General features: G+C 62.5%; 1 protein-coding gene across 6 annotated transcripts; it reads left to right on the top strand.

The window, feature by feature from the left end:
* Positions 1-2,424: 2,424 nt before the first annotated feature.
* TRABD (TraB domain containing) lies at positions 2,425-16,209 on the top strand. Of its 6 annotated transcripts, none has more exons than XM_030914423.1 (10): positions 2,425-2,513; positions 9,667-9,733; positions 10,128-10,206; positions 10,976-11,142; positions 11,533-11,673; positions 13,861-13,971; positions 14,069-14,208; positions 14,433-14,605; positions 14,685-14,796; positions 14,955-15,764. In XM_030914423.1, the coding sequence occupies exons 2-10, from the start codon at positions 9,701-9,703 to the stop codon at positions 15,127-15,129; spliced, it is 1,131 nt and encodes a 376-aa protein (XP_030770283.1). In that variant the 5' UTR covers positions 2,425-2,513; positions 9,667-9,700; the 3' UTR covers positions 15,130-15,764. The 6 variants fall into 6 exon arrangements, with proteins under 6 accessions (XP_030770283.1, XP_030770282.1, XP_030770285.1 ...); XM_030914422.1 differs by having other exon boundaries at positions 2,427-2,538; positions 14,955-16,202; XM_030914425.1 differs by lacking the exon at positions 2,425-2,513 and adding an exon at positions 5,181-7,349.

Genomic DNA, 16,209 nt, shown 5'->3' with positions numbered 1-16,209 from the left:
TGGGGTGTGGGTGGTGGTGCAGGGCCAGCGGCTGAGGTCCTGCCTCAGTTTCCCCCACATGCTCCCCAAGGACTCAATCTCCCCCTTTTCTGCTTCTCACCCCCCACAGCCTAGTGTAGCCCTGTAGGGGACCCCCGCCGGATCGGAGGGCAGTTCTGCTTCTCCACTGTCTACTGCCCACCGGAGGCTGGGATCTCGGACACCCTCCCCTCCCCGACCGGCCACCTTGCCCAGGTGAGCCAGAGGGTCGTTCTGCAGCCCAGGGGCCGGCGTTGGTTTGAAATAGTGCCTCCTCCCTGCCCCTCACCCTCCCTGAGCATAGGCAGGCCTGGCAGGTGGATAGTACTGTTGCTCTCGTGGAGAAGGAGGGGCTCCGTGAGGACCTTGCAACCATTCCAGACGGCCAGACGGCCAGGACTGAGAACCCAGGCCTCCAGCTCCCAGGCCAGGGATCTTCCCTCCACACCAACCCAGCGCTGAGAAATGTATGAGGTAGAGCCGGGGCCACTGCCAACCGCTGCCCTCCTGTGAGGATGTGGCTGAGGTGGTCAGAAAGGCAGAATGACCGCAAAGGCAGCAAACAATGAGAATGAATGGAGAGGGTGTGAGCCAGAGGCCCTAGGGCCCAAAGTGAGTGTCCTTCACCCAGGAGGACAGTGGCCTCTTTGGGGACCAGGAAGCTGTAGGAGGGGGCGGAGCCTCTTGTGTAAGAGAGTTCAGTGGGCAGCCAGCCCAGCCTGCAGCAGGGAGCCCAGCCTGCTGCTGTGTGGACAGTCATTTTCACTCACCCCCTGGACCCCGGGAGGACCACCCACAGACCCAGGACTGGGGACCTGAGGGGACCCCTGCAGGCCACCTGAGCCAGGGTAGCTCCTCAGAACCTGGGGCTGGGGCCGGGGCCTCCCTTCCTGGAGCCTGGAAGGAAGCAGGCTCCCCAGCACGGAGTCCTGGTGGACCGCTTCAGGCAGACCCAGACCGGACCGGGCGCTGCGTTGGACTCCCGCAACCCCCGGCCTGCTGGGTCAGCCTTCCAGGGTCGCTGCAGGTTCCTGCGCGGGGCAGCCCTCACTGAGGTCCTCACCCTAGCTCCAGAGAGTAGCTGGTCCTAGGGCACTTGGAGTAGAGAGGTGCGCCCTCCTCCCTCTCCTAAAGGGTTCCCCAGCTGGGCCCCACCTGGCCCCTTTCCCCAACTAACTCATCAGCGCCTGGCAGGAAGACACAGCAGCCCTTACCTGGTGACTGGAGTCCTGGCCCCAGGGCAGGCCCCGCTCCAAGGACCTGATCCCTGGGGCTGGGTCAGCGCGGTAGAGGTGGGTGCAGAGCTTTGGGGAGCTGGCTGTGGGGGCCGCGCATGCAGCCCGCAGGCAAACCATCGCCACGCCCACGCCTGCACTAAGCCCAGCGCCAGCGCCAGGTCAGCCAAGAAGCCGGGGTCGTGGAGGAGGAAGTCGTGGGCCCGGGATGCGCGGCCTGACCATTGCAGGCGAGCGGGGCAGGCGGACGGCGCAGCAGCTGGGGGCCCAGGACCCTCGCTACGCCCAACCCCCCGTCCGCGCCGTTCCCTGAAGCGCGCAGCAACTTGGCCGCCGGGTCCTGGCCGCCCTGGGAGAGGCTGGGTGCAGCAAGGGGGCCAGGAGCCCGGGCAGGAGGGGCGCGGCGGGTGGGGCCAGACAGTCTCTCCCTGCCCTCGGGGCCGAAGGCGCACAGCGAGGGTCTAGCGTCGGGGTGGCCGCGGCCAGCCGGGTCCCCCTGGGGCCCTCGGGACGATCGGAAGTGACCGCGCGCCAGGGTCCATGAGGCCAGGGGTCGGCCCGCCCTAAGACTCCCGCCCGGTCCCTGTTTTCCGCCGGGCTGGCTGCGGGGCCCCTGGGGCCCGACCTCCCCGGGGTGCCCCGACCTGCGGCAAGGCTGAGGTCCCGCTGAGGCATGAGTCCCGGGTCAGGGACGGCTCTGGGCTGACCCCCGGAGGATGGACTAGGCCGATCCCCAGAGGCGAGGGGGTCAGGCAGAGGCCCTGTCGGCGCGTTCCCCGATCCCATGTTCTTGGCTCCTCGCTTGCCACTATGGGCTGTCCGTTTCGTGTGGGACTGACGGCTCACAAAACAGTTACATTTCAATATTATTCGACTCCAAACCACCCTGTGGACGCCGTGCGAGCATTGTCCCCATTTCACAGCTTGGGAGCTGCGACCAGAGAACGTGGGCGCGCCTCGCAAGGCCGTGGCCGCGTCGGGACTCGAACCCTGCCTCCCTAGTGCTTGCCGGTGCTTCTTAGGACCCGGGGGCGCCGAGGCGGGGCGGGGCCTCGCGCGCGGCCCCCTGGGAAGTGTAGTCCGCAGTCGCAGGCCAGGGCCAAGCGGGAAGCGCGTGGGACTACCTTTCCCGGCATGCCGCGCGGCCGCCGGCGCCCTTGGCCCGTCCGTCCCGCCCCGCCCCTCGGCCCCAGTCCGCCCCGTCCGTTGAGGTCCCGCGCCGCATGGAGGCCGGCTAAGGAGCGCCGCTGCCTCGCCTTGGTACGCCGCGCGGCGCGGACAGCGCGTGCGTGAGGACGGGGCCCGGCACCGGGCGGGGGGCGGGCCCGGGTCAGGGCCATGGGGTGACTGTGGGGGGCGGGAGGAGCCAGCCCGAGTCGGGGGGTGGGGGCCGGGGAGGTCAGGCCCGGGTCAGGTTTTGGGGCCGGGGTAGCAGGTCGTGGGGGTCAGGCCCGGGTCAGGTTCAGGTTTTGGGGCCAGGGGAGCAGGTCGTGGGGGTCAGGTTCAGGGTTTGGGGCCGGTGGAGCAGGGTCGTGGGGGGCCGGACCCGGGTCAGGTTTGGGGGCCAGGGTAGCAGGTCGTGGGGGCCAGGCTGGGGTCAGGTTTCGGAGCCGGGGGAGCAGGTCGTGGGGGTCAGGCCCGGGTCAGGTTTGGGGTGGGAGCAGGCCCTGAGCGTTCCCCACCACCGCTTCCTGGAGCGACGCTGCCGAGGAGCGGAGCCCCCAGGGCTTGGGGCCGGGAGGGTCAGCTGCGGCCTCGCGGGAGGGCGCGGGTCGGACCTGTAGTCCCAGGGCCCTCGCGGGTCGGGAGGGCCCCAACCATCCCCGCCTCCCACCTATGGTGGAGCCGGCCGAGGTGAGAGTGGAGGAAGGCGGCCCAGGCCTGCGGGTCTCTGGGGGTGCTGGGGGAGGCCAAGCGTGAGGCCCTGGACCCCCGTTGACCCTCCGGCCCCGCTGAAACCTGGGGCTTCGCTCCTCTGTGGGAGCCTTTGCCCTTCAAGTGGAGCAGAGCGGGGTTCCCATATGGGCGAAGTGGACGCCTGATCGTCCCCCGCTGTGCTCAGCCCAAGCTTAAAAGGGCTTCGTAACTGAGCTACTATGAAGCTGCCGTGTGTCTTTTTCAAAACCTTACAAGAAAAATGGAGTGGGAGCTGTCTGGGCACTGGCGTCCCAGAAACAACCAGGAACTTGCGAAGATGCTAAGGTCCGTGCGGGACTCCCGCAGCGTCGGTAGCCTCCAGATGGGCGCCTCCTAGCTTGTAGGTCCCTAAAGAGGCTGTGCGGGCCGCCAGGCTCACTGCCTTGTGTCTCTGCTCCCGGCTTGCTGCCGCTGCCCCTGCAGTGTGACTGGTGGGGCTGCTGGCCAGCCTCGCCGGAGGCCCTGATGCTGTGGGGTCCGAGGAGCGGGCCTGGCAGGGTGGGTGGGTGGCAGGAGCCTGTGGGGCCCCCTGCATGGTGGTTAGTGTGGGGGCTCTGCATTGGCTGTGACCAGGTCCCAGGAGGTTGGGAGCTGCCAGGTGTGCTAGCAAGGAGGCCTCGGGTTCTGGCTCAGGTGTGTTTCCTGTCTCCCAGTTCTGCCACACCTGCGTGAAGCGGTCCCACCAGACCCGGGAGAGGTTTCCTGTGGCCAAAGGCGCCAGGCCTCAGAAATGGGAAGCAGGGGAGGTCAGAGCTCTGGGCCACACCCTGGTCCCTCCAAGTTTGTCATTTCTGCAACCCCCAGGTCTGACCAGTTTGGAACCTGGGCTTTCTGAGCGGTCTAGTGGGTTGGTTGAGAGATGGGTTTTTTCTGGGAACTGCATTTGGTGCTAGCTAGCTTTTGGTCTGCACTAGGAAGCTAGGCTGGAGTCTGGGAGGCAGTTTCTAGTAGGGTGAAAGGGATAGGATGGGTGTCTTAGCTCTAGCTGCTGTAACAAAACATCACAGACCAGGAAACTTTAAAAAAACAATAGGCTGGGCTGGGTGTGTTGGTTCACGCCTGTAATCCCAGCACTTTGGGAGGCCGAGGCGGGCAGATCACAATCTCAGGAGATTGAGACCATCCTGGCTAACATGGTGAAACCCCGTCTCTGCTAAAAAATACAAAAAATTAGCCAGGCATGGTGGCGGGCGCCTGTAGTCCCAGCTACTCGGGAGGCTGAGGCAGGAGAATGGTATGAACTCAGGAGGCGGAGCTTGCAGTGAGCCAAGATCATACCCACTCCAGCCTGGGCAACAGAGCGAGACTCCATCTCAAAAAAAAAAAAAACAAAAAAAAACCAGGCTGGGTGTGGTGGCTCACACCTATAATCCCAGCACTTTGGGAGGCTGAGGCGGGTGGATCGCCTGAGGTCAGGAGATCAAGACCAGCCTGGCCAATATGGCAAAACCCCGTCTCTACTAAAAATACAAAAATTAGCCAGACATGGTGGTAGGTGCCTGTAATCCCAGCTACTTGCGTGGCTGAGGCAGGAGAATCACTCGAACCCGGGAGGCAGAGGTTGAGATCACGCCACTGCACTCCAGCCTGGGCAACAGAGTGTGACTCTGTCTCAAAAACAAAAACAAAAATGAGGTCTCGGCCTGGTGCGGTGGCTCACGCCTGTAATCCCAGCACTTTGGGAGGCCGAGGCAGGTGGATTAGGAGGTCAGGAGTTCAACACTGGCCTGGGCAACATGGTGAAACCCCATCTCTACTAAAAATACAAAAATTAGCTGGGTGTGGTGGCGCGCGCCTGTAATCCCAGCTACTCAGGAGGCTGAGGCAGGAGAATCGCTTGGACCCCGGGGTGGGGGAGATTGCAGTGAGCTGAGATCACGCTGCGGCACTCCAGCCTGGGCGACAGAGTGACACTCTGTCTCAAATAAAAAAAAAGAAAATGAGATCTCGCTAAGTTGCCCAGGCTGGTCTTAAACTCCAGACCTCAGACAGTTCTCCTACCTCAGCCTCTCCTGAGTAGCTGGGGCTGTGGGCGAGTAGTCTTCTCCCACCGTGCCTCACTGGTGCTGGGAAAAAACAGAAATTAATTTTCTCAGAGTTCTAGGGGCTGGACGTCCCAGGTCAAAGGTCACTGGTTGCCATCCAGCCTCCTGGCTTGTAGACAGGCCCCCTCTTGCGGCGTTCTCACCTGGGGGAGCGAGAGCTGCATGGTGTCTTTTCCAGGAGTACTAACCCAGTCACAGGGGCTTTGCACTTATGACCTCATCTGAACCTGATCACCTCCCGGAGGCCCCACCTTCTAATACCTTCATAGTGGGAGTTAGGGCTCTAACCTGTGGGTTTTGGGGGACACAGTTCAGTCTGTAGCAGTGGGGCCTGAGCAGGCAGGTGGGATGTGCCGTCTGAGACATCTGTGGAGCCTGACGCTGCGGGACGTTGGATGCAAACAGCCTGGGACTAGATGTCATGTCCTGGGACAGATGCCCTGCGGGACATTGGATGCAAACAGCCTTCTCTGATGCCAAAGGACTATAGATGCTGCTCTGATTTTGTGTCTAGGGCTTTTCTTGAGCACAACAGATGTCCTCCTGCGCTGTTGGGGACTCTCAGAGGCTTCGTCTGGACAGAAGATCATGGTTTCCAAAGCCAGATACCCCTTTTTACCGATGAGGAACAGCCCTTGGAGAACAAGTGTCTTCAGAGGCAGTGCCTAGGGTCTCCTGAAATCAGGCTGCTGAGTCTTTTCTTGCCCGTGGGTCTCCACCCTGTTCTTTGCCTTTGGGACAGATCATGCTGTGGCAGAGAAGCTCAGAGGCTGAGGCCGACCGCTAAAGCAGCGTCTGAATGTGGCTTGTGCTTGCAGCCAAGAGAGGGCCACCTGTGTGAGGCAGGTGGGATTCTGACCCCGGAGGCAAGTTCCCGCCTTAACCGGAGGCTCGTTTGAAGCATCCTGCCCAGGGCAGCGCTGGGGTCTGAGATCCGAGGACCCTGTCTGCCGGCTACCCGTGCTCAGGAGGCATCTCCCACAAATTGTGTTCAGCACCCACCCCAGTCCTGGTCGGTGGACATCTGTGCGGGGCAGTGAGGGTGAAGTGCAGCTGGTCTGATAGAAGCGTCTGGCTTCCTTCCAGGCTGCACTGCCTCCCAGCGGGTTGGCCTCACGGGTAACAAGGCCAGAAGCTGCTGTGAGGCTCCCTGGGGCAGTGCCAGCACTGGGGATTTGGGAAGGAGAGGTGTCTGTCCCCCCGCGGGGGCAGCTGGGGTCTGCTGGTCTCTGCTGATGGGCCTGAGTGTATCTGAAGAGGACAGGTAGGAAGGGGGTGGCTGCAGTGTGTGCTGGCTGGACCCCAGGTGACGGCTCTGCTGGGACCCAGAGGTTGGTTGTAGGGGTGGGATCCAGGTGGGTGGTTCTTCAGACATTGCCTCTAAAGACACTTCAGAGTCCAGGCCCAGCATCTGTGGCTTTCGGGCCAGGGCCCTTTGCTCACCGCCAGGCAGCTGGGAGAGGCTCTGGGCCCAGCTGTAAATGTCTGAGAGCATGGCTGCCTGGAGCAGGCTAGAGGGAGGAGGGCTGGTGACCTGAAATCACACCCTAGAGTTTCCAGGGGCCTCAGTGAGGAGGGAAAGAGAGTGCTGGAACTGTGAGGGTGACTGCCAGATATGTCCCCCAGAATCACGGGCTTTAGGTGCTGGAGGGGCCTCAGTGACCTTCCGCCTGGCCCCCTGCAGGCAGCACGCCTCTGCTGAGAGGCTGCAGGGGCCAGGGCTGGGGGCTGGCACTGCCTCTGGTGGCACTGACATCGTCCTGCTCAAGGCTTGGCTGCCGGCTAGGAAGGCTTCTCTGCCCGCCCCAACAGGAGACCTGTGCATGCCCACCCTGTGGCACGACTGGGGTCAGGATCAGCGCCTGCTGCTGCAACTGAGATCCTGCCCTGTCCATGGCCACAGGCGCACCCGGGGCCGGCCTCAGAGGCGGGTCTGGCCAGGCTGGGTGGAGGGTGGGGGCTGACCGCAGACCTGGGGCTGCCACACCCATGGGGGAAGGGCTGTGGCAACGTGGGCGCCTCCCGTTGGCTGGGCCGAGGCAGCCTCCCACCGGCTGCACAAGAGTTTCTTTAAGGAGTTTCCCCCGTGCGTGCCAGCAGCCTTGCGCTGCTCTCAGAGTCCTGACTTCTGTGTGTGAGTTTCCCCCGTGCTCGTAAGAAACTGCTTCCCAGACTCCAGCCTAGTGCGCCCCCGTGCTCGTAAGAGTCCCAACTTCCGTGTGCAGCTGGACCCAGGGAGGCGGCCGTCCCCCGGACCAGGTGCTTGTCTGGGCCAGCTGGCCTGGCAGCTGCTCACAACAGCTTCCAGCGGGTTTTGTAGCTTTCATCTGCAAAAGGGGAAGGAGGCAGCCCAAGTTGCCGAGGCCTGGTTTTGCTCTGACCAGTGCCAGCAGCACTTCCTGGATGTGCCAACCATTAAGACGCCCAGGCCAGGGTTGGGTCCAGACTCAAACCCAGGTGGAAAGGAGTGGGACCCCCTGCCAAAGCCGCACGGCCCCAGAGGGGAGCCTGTGGGGTGGGCTCCCCTTGCCCTCTGCAGAGGCTCAAGGCCCCCGGGGGCATGAGGACTGGGTTCCCAGGCCAGCCTGGTGTTTATCAGCTGTCTCTTTAGTCTCAGCTGACCTCCCCTACCACGGTCCCATTGCACCACCTGCTCCAAACCAGGCCAGTTCCTCTTCCAGAAGTCCCGGCTGTCCTCAGGGTGGGCTGCCCTCTTCTCGGTCAGCTTCAGATGGGGCCTCTGGTTGCACTGAGACCCCTTCCCCTGCTCAGAACTGTCCCTGCCACCCCAGCCTCTGACTGCCCTCCTAGACACTGCACGGAGAGCTCCTTCCTGTTCACAGGTGAGGACACCTGAGCTTGGAGGCATCTTAACTCGGACATGCGTGGCCAGGACCCAGCTGGGTCTGTGAGTCCTGGCTGGGGCTGGGGTCTGTGCTTGCGGCTGTTTGCCAACAGGGTTTGCAGAGGAAAGGAACCTGACGTAGCATCTTATTACTCATTGTTCCTTTTTCTTATGAGTTCTGAGAAGTGGGCAGCAGTAGTGATACGAAAATGACCCCAGATGCACACAGGCATCAGAGCAGAACCTGGCAGTGGCCTCTTCTGAAGCACACACAAGCCCTGTTGTTTCCTCCACAGATGATCGTCTCTGACTGATGCAGATACTTCAAGACAAAACCACAATACCTTGCAAGACTAGACAGCTCAGAATGGTTTCCAACGGCTCTTTTTTTTTTTTTTTTTTCTTGAGACAGTCTCCCTTTGTCACCCAGGCCGGAATGCAGTGACATGATCTCAGCTCACTGCAACCTCTGCCTCCCAGGTTCAAAGCGATTCTCCTGCATCAGCCTCCCCAGTAGCTGGGATTACAGGCATGCACCACCACACCTGGTTAATTTGTGTATTTTTAGTAGAGACTTGGTTTCACCAGGATGGTCTATGTTGGCCAGGCTGGTCTTGAACTCCTGAGCTCAGGCAATCCGCCCATCTTGGCCTCCCAAAGTGCTAGGTGTAAGCCACCGTGCCTGGCCTGTTTTGGATATTTTAATGATTCTGCCTGGCGACATATCCATCTGCCAGGACATGCATGAGCCACTGACTTTGTAAACAGTCGCTCCTGGCGTTCCGTGGCCAGTCTCAGGACAACCTGCTGGTCCCTGCCCTCACCTCAAGGGGTGCCATGGGTCTTGGCCGGCATGTGCCTCTGGTGCTACAGGAGCCTGGCTGTTTTCTTTCTCTCCCTTAGGCTCCTGGGCCCCCAGCCTGAGCTCCTGGTTTCTCTCTGAGGGTCTGTGGGGAGCTGTGATGCGTCGGGGCAGCCCCCTCGCATGGCTGCCCCAGCCTGTCCGGGTTTCTGCCATGGTTCCTTCCACACCATGTTTGTCTCTTAATCTGGGAGAGAAGGTCTTGGCTCCAAACACGTTGAACTGTGCGCTTTGCGGATTCCTCTGTCTGTGCTGACTCTGTGCTGACTCTGTGCTGACTCTGTGCTGACGTTGCCTGGGCCGTAGTTACCGAAAGGGGAAGTGGCTTTTGTACAAAGGCCCTGGGGTCTTCGCCACGCGTCAGAAGCTGCGTTCTGTGTCCTGAGATCAGGCGCAGACCCCAGGGCCACCTTCCTATGTCTGCCCGCCATGCCGCGGTGAAGGTTGGGCAGCTCTGGCCCTGTGCTGAATGAGGCCTGAGCACCAGCAACCCGCCCTAGGCCCGTCTGCATTTTGCTTATGGTGGGGTCCCCGGGGGTCTGCTGGCTTTTCACTACCCGGGCCTGGCCTGAATGGACCCTGGACCTCAGTAGCCTTTGATGGGCAGGAGGCATTTGGGGATATGGGGAAAGGAGCCCCCAGTCCCACCCAACAGATGGTTCTAGACTGACAACACTACACAGTGAGTCCTAAGCCAGGCCTGGGGCTCCAGGTGGAAACTCCACCTCTCATGCCTCTCCTCAGGCTCCCCACCCGTGCAGGAAGCCACCGCCCAGCCATGGACGGGGAGGAGCAGCAGCCACCGCATGAGGTGAGGTAGAGGCTGGGCTGGATGCACAGAGGCAGGGGTGGGGGGCCTCCCCACTGTGTGGGTTCTCGGGGTCAGTTCCTGGTTGCTGTTCTGCAAAGGTGATCTTCACAGGGCTCTCCAGGGTCAGGCAGGAGGCACCTCCGAGGGAGAGGGGCCCTGGGCTGAGGCGGCTGGTGGCCCTCTCTGCCCAGCTTGATGGCGGCCGTGCCAGTGACAGCCAAGCAGGAAGGGGCCTAGGATCCACGGAGCGGCCACAGACCCTGCTTTTCAGGGTGTGTGGTCCACGGAGCGGCCACAGGGCCCTTTCCAGGGTATGTGGTCCGTGGAATTGCCACGGAGCCCTGGCTTTCTGGGGTACATGGACCCTGACTTGAACTCTCCCTTCCGCCTGCAGGCCAACGTGGAACCTGTTGTGTCATCAGAGGCTTCAGAGCCGGTGCCCAGGGTGCTTTCTGGGGACCCCCAGAACCTGTGTATGTCTCCCTCAGAGCCCTGGCACGTTCCCCCATGTTGGGCTGTTGAGTCAAGGAGGAGGGGGAGGCAGCCAACCGCTGCCAGGGCTTGGAGCTTGTGCTGAGCAGGGTCCTGGCCGAGACCTGGGGTAGGTGCTGCTGGGCCTGGTGCTCCAGAGGGCAGACCTGCCCCCCAACAGCAGCTGCTCCTCGGCCCTGCCTGACAGTGGAGCCTCTTGGAGGGGCTGCCAACAGCACAGGCTGGCCCCTGGGCATGGAGGGGCTCTTGAGCACAAGTAGTGTGAGCGGCATGGGAGTCCCTCCTTGCTGTGGCCTCAGCCTGTCCCTCCTGAGTGGGGTGGGGGGCCTGCTTTGCCTCAGAGCCCCTCCCCTAGCTACGCCCCCTGCAGCACCCGCCCCACACTGTCCCCCACACCAGGCGTCATCCACAGCAGCCCCCAAGGTCGCCCTCATGGGGTGTGTGGGGCACAGGACTCCTGAGGCCCTGGCTTCCCGACGGCATCCAGCTCACAGAGTTGGTAGCTGCTGTTCCTATCACCAGGCAGGCCAAGCACGTGGCGTGTGATACTCGTCAGGGGGCATGTGCTCTGCACCTGTTCGATTCTCAGAACCCGGGAGGGTTCCGGAGCCCAGGCTGCCAGCGGGCCCGGTGGTGTCCCTGGGGTGGGCCCGGTGGTGTCCCTGGGGTGGGCCCGGTGGTGTCCCTGGGGTGGGCCCGGTGGTGTCCCTGGGTGGGCCGGGCTCACAACGGCCTGTGCTGCTATTGCAGCTGACGTGGACGCCTTCAATCTGCTCCTGGAGATGAAGCTAAAGCGGCGGCGTCAGCAGCCCAACCTACCGCGCACTGTGACCCAGCTGGTGGCTGAAGATGGGAGCAGGGTGTATGTGGTGGGGACAGCCCACTTCAGCGATGACAGCAAGAGGGACGTCGTGAAGGTGAGCGCCACCGCCCGCCACAGCCCGGACGCGGGTTGGTGTAAGCTCCTGTGTCCTGCACTCAAAGGGACCTCGTGGCAGGGCCCGTGTGTGTGCACCGCAGGCCATCTGCTTCAACACTCTGTGGTCCCTGGGAATGGCGCGGTGGGCTTCCTGCCTGGGAGCCATGACAGCCTCATGCGTCTTCCCACTTGACAAGTGAGCAAGCTTCACAGCTTCCTCTCTTGTTGCTTAAAGAACTGAGCTGTCACTGCAGCAGCGGGGTTAGCTAGCCCTGGGGTGATGCCAACGCTGGCTGCCCCTGGGATGGGGCCCCTGGTGTTGGTGTCAGCTGTGCTGAGGGGCCGGGAGCTGGCCGTGTTCACAAGGCGTGGCCTGTGGCTGTTGCAGACCATCCGGGAGGTGCAGCCTGACGTGGTGGTCGTGGAGCTCTGCCAGTACCGTGTGTCCATGCTGAAGATGGATGAGAGCACGCTGCTGCGGGAGGCCCAGGAGCTCAGCCTGGAGAAGCTGCAGCAGGCCGTGAGGCAGGTGCGCAGCCGCGGGTCGGGGTCGGAGTCAAAGCCACCTGTGCGCCTGTGGCCCAGGTTCCTCCCACGGCCCGTGCCCCCAGTCAGTGTGGCTGTGCCTGGCCCGCCGTGGGGATTGCCGGGTTGGGGACCTCCCCTGGGGCAGGAGAAAGGGAAGAGGCTCCATTACCCGGTTTCAGGCAAGGGAGGGGGAAACGGGTGGCTCTCCAAGCTGAGGCCGGGGCTGTCGCCCGAGGACTGGGCTGCTGAGCCTTCGCTGGGGACGGGTCAGGTCTCACTGCAAGGCTGGCCCCCCAGGTACCGCACCCAGGCCCCAAAGTGGGTGGGGCTCAGGGCTCCTCCTGTCCCCACTTCTCCAGCCTTGCAGTGACTGCAGAGGCAGGACTTTCTCATTGTTCTTTGTGATTTCGTTTTTTTGTTTTATTTTGTTTTGTTTTTTTTAAGACAGAGTCTCGCTCTGTTGTCCAGGCTAGAATGCAGTGGTGCAATCTCGGCTCACTGCAACCTTCGCCTCCTGGGTTCTAGCGATTCTCCTGCCTCAGCTTCCTGGGTAGCTGGGATTACAGGTGCCTGCCACCACACCCGGCTAATTTTTTGTATTTTTAGTAGAGATGGGATTTTGCCATTTTGCCCAGGCTCATCTCAAACTTCTGAGCTCAGGCAGTCCACCCACCTCGGCCCCCCAAAGTGTTGGGATTACAGGCATGAGCCACCGTGCCCGGCCAATCTTTGTGTTTTCAAAGGGATACCTGACCCCAGCCCTAGTCAGTTTGCCTTCCCCTTGTTCAAAGGAAACAATTGTAATGAGATCTTGTAGAAATGTCCCTAAACATTTGGCACCTGCCTTTCATTTTTTAATTTCTCCAGGTGAGGGAAGTCACCAAAGACCTCTGTGGGCCATCTTGTAAAGGGCAGTCCCCGGTCCAGCCAGGGCCCAGTGCCAGAGAGCCTCCCCACCAGAGCCTGGGGCCCAGTGATCTCGAAGGGGCATACAATTCGGCAGTGCTGTGGTGCTCAGTGCTGTGGCATCACAGAGGGAAGGGGCTGTGGGGCAGGGTCTGGGAGACACCAGATGTCCGCTTCACCTGTCCCCCCTGGGGGAGGCTCGCTGTGCCCTGGTGTCTGGGTTTCTACCAGGGTTGGTCACAGGCATAGCTGAGCTCAGGCCCCAGCCCCTCCAGAGGTGGAGTTGGTCCCAGCAGACCAAGGCCCCATGCACATCTCATCCTAAGTTAGCCTGGGCTCTCCAGGGTGGCCGGGGCCCGGGGGGAAACACGGGCCCTCCATCCGACAGGACGTTCCCAGGGCTCAGGCCCAGACCTTCCCTGGGCGTGTGCAGGGTGTGAGCAATTGCCCGGCGCTGTGTGGCCCCCGGGGCTTTGCTGCACTTCTGTGGGCAGCACATGGACACCCCTGTGGCCCCAGCCGCCCGGCGAGACCCGGGGCAGTAGGTCTCAGGCTGTGGTTGCTGAAGATGTGGGTGGCCTGGCGTCTGCACCAGCGGCAGTGCTGTGCTGGCCTCAGCAGGCAGGTGAGTGGCGAGGCCCCTTCTCCGGCCTGCCTGCCCAGCACCCAGCGTCTGTGCCAGCTCAAGGCGGCCCCTTTGCAGCACGAGACCGCCTCGTGAAGATCTTTTCTTTTCTTTTCTTTTTTTTTTTTTTGAGATGGAGCAGTCTCGCTCTGTCGCCCAGGCTGGAGTGCAGTGGTGTGATCTCGGCCCACTGCAACCTCTGCCTCTGGGGTTCAAGTGATTCTGCCATAGCCTCCTGAGTAGCTGGGATTACAGGTGCCCACCACCACACCCAGCTAATTTTTATATTTTTAGTAGAGATGGGGTTTTGCCATGTTGGCCAGGCTGGTCTGAGAGAATTCCTGACCTCAAGTGATCCGCCCGCCTCGGCCTCCCAAAGTGCTGGCATTATAGGCGTGAGCCACCGCACCCGGCCTGTGAAGGCCTTTTCTGAAGGGCGCTACCTTTGAGAAGTGACTGTTGAGCCAGCGCTCCCTGCTGTGGTCCCACCCTCTGCATGCTAGGGTGGTCCTGCACCTGTCGGGGAGGGGGCCAAGGACACAGCACGGGGCTGGGGCGGAGCTCTGTGCTGGTGCTGCCTGCCATCCCAGTCCTGCCGTTCCCCCAGCGCACCCCCAGCCCCACCCTCCAGCTGATGCCTGCTCCCTCTCTCTGCAGAACGGGCTCATGTCGGGGCTGATGCAGATGCTGCTGCTGAAGGTGTCTGCGCACATCACGGAGCAGCTGGGCATGGCCCCGGGCGGCGAGTTCAGGGAGGCCTTCAAGGAGGTGGGCGCAGGGCGAGGTAGGGGGTGACCACAGGGATGTGGCTCACAGGGGTGGTCTGGGGCTCCCACTGCTCCCCAACACCCAGCTTCTGTTCCAGGCCAGCAAGGTGCCTTTCTGCAAGTTCCACCTGGGTGACCGGCCCATCCCTGTCACCTTCAAGAGGGCCATCGCTGCGCTCTCCTTCTGGCAGAAGGTCAGGCTGGCTTGGGGCCTGTGCTTCCTGTCAGACCCCATCAGGTAGGGCTGCCCCCAGGACCCCGGCTGGCCTGCAGGGTGGTCTGTGGGAGGCTCTAGGTCCTCCTGTGCAGGTCCAAGTGCAGCCACTCAAGGCCTTCCCTGCCCTTTCCTTCCGCCACAAATCCCAAACAAACGTGCTGTGGTCCCTGCCTGGTGTCCACGGTGCCAGCCCTCCCCCAACCCCCTGCCCCATCCCTGCGGGGCTGCAGCCACCCTCTCCACAGCAAGGACGACGTGGAACGCTGCAAGCAGAAGGACCTACTGGAGCAGATGATGGCTGAGATGATCGGCGAGTTCCCGGACCTGCACCGCACCATCGTCTCGGAGCGCGACGTCTACCTGACCTACATGCTGCGCCAGGCCGCCCGGCGCCTTGAGCTGCCTCGGGCCTCTGACGGTGACGGCTGTCCCTGGGCGCGGGGCCGCCTGTGAGGCTGAGGCCTGAGCAGGTACTGAGCCCTTGTCCTTCCCCACAGCCGAGCCCAGGAAGTGTGTCCCCTCTGTGGTTGTGGGCGTCGTGGGCATGGGCCACGTGCCTGGCATTGAAAAGAACTGGAGCACCGACCTCAACATCCAGGAGATCATGACGTGAGCGCCCGCCCTACCCCGCGAGCCCCGCCCCGCAAGCCCCCAGGTGGAGGCTGAGCCCCCGGGAGGCCAACCGCAGGAGGCGGTGATCCAGACTTGGGGGCTGCAGTGTGGGGAACCCACCCCCAGCCAGGCCCAGCACCCCCTCCCTCCCGCAGCGTGCCCCCGCCATCCATCTCCGGCAGAGTGTCTCGGTTGGCTGTGAAGGCTGCCTTCTTCGGTCTGCTGGGCTACAGCGTGTACTGGATGGGCCGCCGCACTGCCAGTCTGGTCCTGTCGCTGCCCGCCACGCAGTACTGCCTGCAGAGGGTGACCGAGGCCCGGCACAAGTAGGAGACTGCTCCCCGCCCGCTAGGGCCCCTGAGGAGCCAGTGCCCCCGTGGCACTTCCTGGGCACATCCTAGCCCGCCGGAGGCCCCTGCCACCCCCCATGGGGGTCTGGGCCCGGCCTCGCCTGCCCTCCTGGTCCAGTCACCCCTCCCCCAGCCCACCCAAATAAAGGATTATTTAACTGTCTGAGCTCAGGCCTCCCGGCAGCCCCTCCCCTCCCATACTGCAGGAGCCGTTCACCGGCCTCTGGACAAGACGCCCAGCTCCAAGGGGGCAGGGGCTTGGAGGAGGAGCCGAGGTGTGCGCTGCCCTCTGAGCCCTGGTGGCGGGCGGGGGACAATGGCTACTGTCCCTACCTCACTGTGCCTTCCTGTGCTCCGGCCATGGGAGCTTCGGCCCAGGGGCGGCTCCTGGGGGCTCCAGGGCAGGCGGGACTGGGACAAAGGCCCGGCCCTTGAGCTCCAGCCGACCCTGCCATGCCCCCAGCATCCTGGCCCCGGCCGCCACCTCCCCGGTGCCGTCTGCCTGCAGGGATTCTGTGTTGTTGGCTTTTTTAATGTCTCAAAATCTTTTACTCAGGTAATTTTAATTTCAAAGAGAAAAACTGAAGTAAATGTCAAAAAAACACCAGCCTTAAATCCAGGGGGACAGAATTCGTGTTCTGGGGTCTGTCCCTAGTGGGCTTGTGTGCAGCCAAACATCAGCTCTGGCTCCAGGCGCGGCCTCCCCTGGAAGCCTGTGTCCTGAGCCCCCAGAGTGAGGGGGTGCCCAGGGTGTCCTGGCCCTCTGTGGGCAGAGAATGTGTGCGCCTATGTGGAAGGCCAAGGACATGGGCTATGGCCGGGCCTGCCCCACTCAGGCCCCCTGCCCAGCGGCCGTCTGTGTGCGGAGCCTCCCTCCTGGCTGTCCAGGACACGCACGGCCTGTGCAGCCCCAGCCTGGACCCAGGTCATCTCTGGTTGTGTCTGTCCCGACTCAGTGTTGAGTCAAATCAGGTGTGCATCAGGAGCTGGCCGTGTCCTTCCTGCCACACTCTGGGATTCATTCCTTAGAAACTGAAATAAATTCTAATTTTGGAAACTC

The sequence above is a fragment of the Rhinopithecus roxellana genome, chromosome 13, assembly GCF_007565055.1.
Source record: "Rhinopithecus roxellana isolate Shanxi Qingling chromosome 13, ASM756505v1, whole genome shotgun sequence".
Lineage (NCBI taxonomy): Eukaryota > Metazoa > Chordata > Mammalia > Primates > Cercopithecidae > Rhinopithecus > Rhinopithecus roxellana.
This window is presented reverse-complemented; position numbering and strand designations above follow the sequence as displayed.

What these genes read in the sequence shown, in the direction of transcription:
- TRABD (XM_010361218.2), top strand. Translation starts at nt 9,653, where the DNA reads ATGCCTCTCCTCAGGCTCCCCACCCGTGCAGGAAGCCACCGCCCAGCC. An exon ending in TGGGGACCCCCAGAACCTGT is followed by an intron (nt 10,207 to 10,975) that starts GTATGTCTCCCT and finishes CTGCTATTGCAG; the next exon opens with CTGACGTGGACGCCTTCAAT. An exon ending in TTCCTGTCAGACCCCATCAG is followed by an intron (nt 14,209 to 14,432) that starts GTAGGGCTGCCC and finishes CCCTCTCCACAG; the next exon opens with CAAGGACGACGTGGAACGCT.